At 49.5% G+C, this 8,164-nt stretch overlaps 1 protein-coding gene across 5 annotated transcripts in view; it reads left to right on the forward strand.

Annotated features, from left to right (window-relative positions):
- Positions 1–4,864, forward strand: part of DHRS7B (dehydrogenase/reductase 7B) — a 60,636-nt gene extending 55,772 nt beyond the window's left edge. For all 5 annotated transcript variants that reach the window (XM_015079602.3, XM_027047762.2, XM_027047763.2 and 2 more), the window contains 2 exons: positions 829–981; positions 3,647–4,864. In XM_015079602.3, the coding sequence (XP_014935088.1) occupies positions 829–981; positions 3,647–3,852 (359 nt within the window). In that variant the 3' untranslated portion in view covers positions 3,853–4,864. The remainder of the gene's footprint in view (positions 1–828; positions 982–3,646) is intronic.
- The last annotated feature ends 3,300 nt before the right edge of the window (positions 4,865–8,164 follow it).

An 8,164-nucleotide genomic window follows, 5' to 3' on the forward strand; every position in this document is an offset into this window, starting at 1 on the left:
TATACACACACTCCCGTGCATGCAAGGATGCTCACTGGCAGCTCTGTTCAGTGACGAGACCTGGAGACAAGCCCGGAAGTTCCAACCCCTGAAGTCTGGTGGCCCATGGAGAGCATGGTGGGCCTGCACGGGTGCCACAGAGGCTATATGGTCTGTGTCACCAGGGGGAGAAAGCTACTGGCAGGAATAATATAAACAGTAGAGCTCACTTCTGTTAAAAAAAAATTAAGTGTAAAATCACATATATGTACATAGAGTATCTAAAAAGTAAATGCTGAGAAACCATTAGCATAGGTTATCTCTGGAGAATGGAATTGGAAGACAGAAGGAAGACTTTGACTCTTCCATCCTCTGTCCCACTTAAATGTTTCACTCATTAGACATTAAGTTGTGATATATATATGTTTTAACTCTTAATGTTAGAATAATTTCAGACTTAAAAGTTGCAGGAACAGTACAAGGAACTCCCATGTCGCCTTCATGTAGATTCCCCAGTTGTTAACATCTGACCATATTTGCTTTATCATACTCTGTATGTGTTGTGTGTATATATGCATGTATGTGTGTATATATGATTTATAATTTTTTTCCTGAATCATTTGAAAGAGGGTGAGGAATATGATGCTCCTTTACTCCTACACAGCAGGGTATTTCCTAAGAACAGGTATACACTGCACTTCCCTAAGTCAGGAAAGGAACACGGCTGTAATACTGTAATCTTAAAGTGTAATATCAGTTTTTAAGTAAAAGCGAATGAATGGGAACGAATATGTGGGCCTGTCTCGGGCCCTCTCCCTCACCTGCATCTCTGGCCACAAACCTTTGCAGATGCGGCCTCCAAACATGCAACCCAGGCATTCTTTGACTGTCTTCGTGCCGAGATGAAACAGTATGAGATCGAGGTGACTGTCATCAGCCCTGGCTACATCCACACCAACCTCTCTGTAAATGCTGTCACTGCTGATGGGTCCAAATACGGAGGTGAGGCCCTAGTTTCTCTTTTCTTCCATGAAAAGCTGTCGGCTGGCGATAGTGAGATGTGCTTCTCTCACCTGATGATTCTTCGATTCTTTTTCATTTGGAATGTAATTTTTTTAAGTTTATTTATTTGAGAGAGAGAGAGAGAGAGAGAGAGAGAGAGAGAGAGAGAGAGAATGAGTGGGGGAGGGGCAGAGAGGGAGAGAGAGAGAGAATCCATGCTGTCAGCACAGAGCCCAACGTGGGGCTCCATGCCACGAACCATGAGATCATGACCTGAACCTAAACCAAGAGTGGGGCACTTAACTTCCTGAACCACCCAGGGTGCCCCCAGAATATAATTTAAAAAAACATTTTTTAAAAATGTTTACTTATTTTTGAGAGAGAGAGAGAGAGACAAAGTGTGAACGTGGTAGGGACAGAGAGAGGGAGACACAGAATCTGAAGCAAGCTCCAGGCCCTGAGCTGTCAGAAGGATGGGGGGCTCAAACTCAGGAACCGCAAGATCATGACCTGAGCCAAAGTCGGGTGCTTAACCGATGGAGCCACCCAGGCGCCCCTGGAATATACTTTTTAAAACTAAAAAACTTGATGTACGGGTGTTGGTTATATATACTATTGAATAATGGTCATTTACCACGAGCCATCCTTAGCCTGAGCATCACCATTGCAGCTGTTGGAACAGGGTCCCTGTTGGCCAGGACTCAGTCCTTAAAGGACTTTGAGGGCCAAGCTGAAATGCTGCCAGACTTTCCGCTCACCCATCCTCAGTGAATTAAAGTAAAATTAAAGTGGATTAATCGCATGGAAAGTATGGGTTGCTTGCCCCAAAAGATTCCCCACTCAGTGTGCTTGAGAAATAACTGGTTTCAGGATACTCAACGGAAAGAGCACAGTCTTCTGGGGTGACGCTGGGTGTACCGGTCTCAGATCTCCCATCTTGCTTCAGCCAAAGATATGGTGAGCTGACCTGCAGTCACCACTAGTGGGCTGAATGGCCGGGCCCCAGCGTGCAGGCTCAGGCCAGCCTCCCGGGTCAGGTGACCCATGCACGCTATTGTCCTGGGAACTGAGTTGCTTTCCCACACTTGCGTGGGGCCTGCCTACCTCTTAAGTACTGACCTGCCATGTCCTGCCTCCCTGGATGTGACCTTTTGGGCCTATGCTATGGTGTTCACCAGGGGCCTCCTGTTCCTGCACCCCACCTCGGCCAGACCTAAACTGCACATGCCCTGGATAGGCGCTCACTCAGCAAGTCAGCAGAAACCATATAGAGGCATAGAGCTAGAGAGGTTCATACTTATTTATACCTAGAAGAATCTCTTTTTTTTTAAGTGTTTATTTTTGAGAGAGAGAGAGAGCAAGCAGGGGAGGGACAGAGAGAGAGGGAGACAGAGGATCAGAAGTGGGCTCCACACTGACAGCCCAGAGCCCAGTCCAGTGCTTGAACTTGTGAACTGCGAGATCATGACCTGAGCCAAAGTTGCCCCTAGAAGAATCTTTTCCAACTGAGCCACCCAGGAACCCCTAGAGGAATGTTGTTTTTCTTTTTAATGTAAAGCTCTTTTCCTTTTTTTTTTTTCCAGTTTATTTATTCATTCTGAGAGAGAGAGAGAGTGTGTGCGTGCGCACATGAGCAGGGGAAGGTCAGAGGGAGAAGAGGACAGAGGATCCTAAGTGGGCTCCAAGCTGACAGACAGCAGAGAGCCTGATGCAGGGCTCAAACTCACGAACCGTGAGATCATGATCTAAGCAAAGTCAGATGCTTAACCCACTGAGCCACCCAGGTGCCCCTAGAAGAATCTTTTTTAAAAAATTCCCTCTATGGCCTTTAAAAATCAGCAACTATCAGAAATCAATTCTGCGTTAACAAAAACACAAGGAGAACAGATATCGGTGAGGAGGCTCACACGGTTTGGACAACTTACAAATAGTTTCAAATGGTCTGCGCTAGTGGCCTCTCCTCTCTGGCTGCCAACTGGTTCTGCTTGGTCGGCAACATTGTCACATCACTAGGAAAGAAGGAACATCAGTTGGCATCAACCAGCCTAACACCTCCTAACCTCCCTGAGCTGCCTCTGACACCGAAAACAAACCAAGGATTTCTTCCTGTTCCTTATCCGGTCACCACATGATGTGGGGAACTGGGACGTCTCTTCCTGACCCACCTCACTCTCAGTCTGGCCAGCTTGTCGTGCACATGAGGGGTCACAGTCTCCTCCTATCACTCGTCTGGCAGACCTCAGGCCAAGCTACCCCAGACAAATCAGTGCTGCAACACCCTCAGTTGGGCGTTCCGGTAGACAACAGTTCCCAAGGTCGGGAATCGGTGTGTGTGTGATTGCTCTTTGAGACCCCATCTGGGCTGGCCTTTGGCCTTTGTCGTGAGCCACCAGTTGTAAGCACTTACAAGGTCACCCATCTACCTCGTTTCCACATCTCACCCACAGTCCCCCCTCCCCCCTCACACACACTGAGCTGCTGACGGCTTCCTCATTTCTTTGGAGTACGGAATAGTCAGGGATGGTGGCAAACCCCTTGCCTCCTGACAGACTGTGGCAAGGGCCCCATGATGGGAAATTCAGCCGACATCGGTTCATGTCAGCTCAAGTCCTGCGGAGAGAGACTTCTGCTTCTAAGTTCATGTGTTTCTTTGGTTTTATTTTAGTTATGGACAAGACCACAGCCCAAGGCCGAAGCCCCGTGGAGGTGGCCCGAGATGTTCTGGCTGCGGTGGGGAAGAAAAAGAAAGATGTGATCCTGGCCGACCTCCTGCCTTCCTTGGCCATTTATCTGCGAACTCTGGCTCCTGGGCTCTTCTTCAGCCTCATGGCCTCCAGGGCCAGAAAGGAGCGGAAATCCAAGAACTCCTAGTCGCGCGTCTGAGCTGGGATAGGGAAGCAGCACCTGCCTGGGTACAGGTGCTGGACGAGGGACAGCTGTGTTTGTTGAGACTTTACTGGATGTTTGTCTTACGAGTGGGAAAGATGGAACATACATACGCTGGTCCTGAACTGAAGATCCCTGGCTAGGCCTCTGCTAATAGAATGAAAACCAAGAAGGCAACAACCTTCTTCCCAGGGATGAGGGGTAAACCTTACGGAACAAATGTGGAGCTCAGTTTAAAGTAAGGACCTGAAATAAATGAATGAGCAGTCAGAGGTGTAGTCCTCAAGGGCTGAAAGAACTATGCCTCCTTTGAATTCCAGCCTCCGCCAGCTCCTAGAAAGTGTTTCAGCCTTGAAAACAGAAGACATCCTGACATCACCCGACCCAGTTCTCATATTTGATTTACCTGGACCACGTGCCTAATTGTTTTGGCAGAGGCACCTGCAGCACTCAAGGGAGAAGGCTGTCGTAAGAAGCCATCATCCATATCCATTTTCAGGGCTCTACAGTCCATCATCCAACATGACCAATGGGCTAATACGCCTTCTGTCTTCCAGCATAACCCAAGTGATGCCGGCTTTAGTTCCTAAAAGGAATTCCCTGTTTCCCCTGTAAACTCTCACCTCAAGCCCCGTAGACCAGGCCCCACTCCAAGCAGAAGACGAATTTATTAAGGATACAGGCAAAAGGGAGAGGAAAACCCCACATGGTCCCGTGTATCCTCTAGGAAAGAAGACTCAGAAGCCTGGTCAGGTGGGGAGGGATTCTAAAGCGGCATCTGGTCCCTGGTGAGAGCAGTCATTTGCTAGCTGTGCCTGTTGGATGCCTGCTTCCACCTTTTTGATTTCTTAAAAATACATGCTTGAGGTTCAATGAGTGAATCAACTTCATATTGAAAGTCTAGGATGAAACTTTTCCTATTATTGAGGCTGAAAGTGGAAATTGTGGGTGCATTGTATGACTTTCCCAACTTGGAATAAAAATCTTGCATATCATACCAGCACCTCGCACTGTGTCCCAACTCTGGTCCTATGGAGCTTGTGTTTTAAAAGCTATCCCTGAAATAAAAATGGCCAAAGCCACAGCCTGTGGTTAGTGTTTGAGGCCGTCAAGTTTCCTGAGAGCAGGAGCATGAAGAGTGGGGCATTAGATCTGGTGATCTTCCCCAGCTCCCACCATGGGCCTGAACATTCCAAGGGCCCCTGGTTGAAATGTGGATATAGACATATGGGTTGGCTCTTCATCTTCCAAATAAACCATCTACTTCCCTCCAGACATGGAACAGAGAGACCTTACTGTTCACATCAGGGCTCTTAGAGCCAGGAAAGAGCTGGACCCAAGACAGCAGTAGCAGCCACTCTAAAGCCTAGCGTGACATTGAGTTAAATGGCCAAGGGCACAGCAGGTGCTCAGGAAAAGGCAGTGACAAAGAAAGCTTTTCCTCTAAATGGGAATGAGAGAACATCTCTCCTTGGACACTTGTTGATGGGCACTTTCAACAGGGCCCGTATCCAAGTGCTGCCCTTTACTCTCTGATAAACAAAACGGGCAGCACCTGCAGGCCGATGCGATCTCCTGCCCTCAAAAGAACACACGTTTAGCAGCCACACGGTCTGTCATCGAAAGATGACGTCAAACGCACTGTTGAGGTGGTTGCTTTGGGGGCCACTGTGACAGTGGCTGGGAGCCCCCCAAGCCCTGACTGGGGTGCAGGTGGCATGCAGAACTTGGAGCAGACGTGCAGGGTCTCAACCTAGACACGACACTTGAGCCAGATCCCAAACCACTGGATGTGTCTTTACCGCACATTCTTGAGGACTCAACCAACTCACTTGCTAAAACTTACCTTAGAAACCTTATATTCTACCGTATGAATAGTGAATAATATAACACAAACAACCGTTAGATTTAGCTGGATCTGGCTGTCTGCCAAAGGCTGAGGCCCAGCTGCCCTTGAGGAGGTTGGCAAGGTCAGAGAGGTACTGAAGACGCGATCGCACCGCAGCACATGCTCTCTCCGGCCTTAGAAACTACGCAGAGGACTAAAAGGGCAAGCGATTCAGGGTTCTTCAAAAGTCTGTGTGGCACGTCAAGCCATGTTGGGGGGGCCTCTGGAGTTGGGCGCGGCTCCCCGGAGACAGCACTGCCTGGTAAAGGCGGGGCTTGCTGTCTCCACTGGAATGGCAGCCGCAGCCCCTTTCCTGGGGGCCAGGACCCCAACTTGGCATCTCTTTTTAAAAATGTTTTAAAAATGTAGATCCTAGTTACTTAACACATAGTGTACTAATGATTTCAGGAATAGAATCTAGTGGCTCATCACTTACATATAACACCTGGTCCTCCTCCCAGCACGTGCCCTTAGTACCCATCGCTCATTTAGCCCATCTCCCCACCCAACACCCGAGAGCAACCCTCAGTTTGTTCTCTGTATTTAAGAGTCTCTTACGGTTTGTCTCCCTCTCTGTTTTTATATTATTTTTTCTTCCCTCCCCTTATGTTCATTTGTTTCTTATCTTAAATTCCACATGTGAGTGAAATCATGATTGGAATACATTTATTCCATTGAGTGTATATACCACATCTTCTTTATCCATTCACCAGGCAGTGGACATTGGGCTCTTTCTATACTTTGGCTACTGTCAATAGTGCTGCTATAAACATTGGGGTGCATGTGCCCCTTCGAATCAGCACTCCTGTGTCCTTTAGATAAATTCCTAATAGTCCAATTGCTGGGTCGCAGGGTAGTTCTATTTTCAGTTTTTGGAGGAACCTCCATACTGTTTTCCACAGTGGCTGCACCAGTTTGCATTCCCACCAGCAGTGCAAAAGGGTTCCTCTTTATCTGCACCAACATCTGTTGTCGCCTGAGTTGTTCATCGTGGCCATTTGGCAGGTGTGAGGTGGTATCTCACTGTGGTTTTGATTTGTGTTTCCCTGATAATGTCACTCTTGCTTTCAGATCGGTGTCTGAATACGAACATCTGCCGCCTGGGGTGGTGGTGGTGCTGTTCCAGTTTCTCCTTTCTGTCCTCAAAGCTTTGTTCTCCTCTCTCTCTTGCATCCTGGGATTCTGGGTATGCTTGAAAAGCTCAGTTCTGGATTGCTTCTGCCTGCAGATGAAGTTCAAAGGCACTTTCCACTTTGCTCTTCAGGTCTCCTGGTGTTTCACTGGTCCGAGGGCAGAAGCAGGCGCGCCTGTGTTTCGTGCCCAAATCAGAGCATGGAAAGTACAACCAAGTGAGTTTCCAGATGGCAGCACCACACATCTGCGCACTGCTGAGCGGCCACGGCTCGCGAGTGACTGGATGGAATGGTGAGCGCGCAGCTGCCTGGGCGCACTGCCCGGCTCCTCGCAGGCTCCATGGAAGGAGTCTCCCTCCCCTTCAGCGGGGCCTGACAGCTGCTGAAGCAGATGTGAACACTTTGGAGGGCACAGACAGACTAACGAAGAGAGACCGTCCGTGAGTGCTTGCCAGGGTCTGCTCCCCCCGCATTCTTGATGAGTTGACCTTCACAAAGGCTCTTTGCTCTCCTCTGAAACTGGGGTGAGACTGGGCAGTTCCAACAAGACTCACGTAATCAGGTTAATTGCACGATGCATTCACAGAAATGGCACGCACAGGGCTCGTGTGTGGACTTTGCAGAGAAGGGCCCAGCCGACTTGGCCTTTGTTTCTCAGTTGGCAGTGACTTAAAAATTGCTGTTTCTTCCAGAGCATCGTGGCACGTCACAGAGGAGCACAAGCCACTTGTCAGCGATGTCGAAGTGGGAAGGCGACGGAAATAGAGAAGCCGGCGCCCACAGAAGGGAATCCTTCCAGCTGCAGGAGGTGTGAGCCTGCCGCTCCCCTTCCCAGCCAGTTTGGGGCGCCGCTCACGTAGAGGCCTGGAACATGAGAGTCCTGCCCCGCGCTCCCCAGCAGTGCCGAGCCCTCACCCTGGCACGAGACCTGTAAGTGAGGTGGTGTCTCAGAACCTGGGCTAGTCCACCCGACAAGAATCAGTTTGTTGAGTGCGGCCTCAGGCACCTTGTTCGCACTTGGCCTCTTCTCCTGGTGAGGGCTTCTGCTCAGCCCTCAACCCACCGAGATGCCTACTTGTCCACTTCTAGCCTCCTGCCCCAGGAAAGCTGATGTGCAGGCAGAGCATGGGGCTCCCTTTCCGAACATGGGCCGTTTATTACAAAAACACCTACCATTCCGGCCCGGCAGGCTCGGGAGCCGGCAGCCAGACACCCAAGGGACCGCAGGCACTGCACAATTGAGACCAGGTCTATTTGTCTGGGCTCGCTACCAATT

This window comes from Acinonyx jubatus, chromosome E1 (assembly GCF_027475565.1).
Source record: "Acinonyx jubatus isolate Ajub_Pintada_27869175 chromosome E1, VMU_Ajub_asm_v1.0, whole genome shotgun sequence".
In the NCBI taxonomy this organism is placed as follows: Eukaryota; Metazoa; Chordata; class Mammalia; order Carnivora; family Felidae; genus Acinonyx; species Acinonyx jubatus.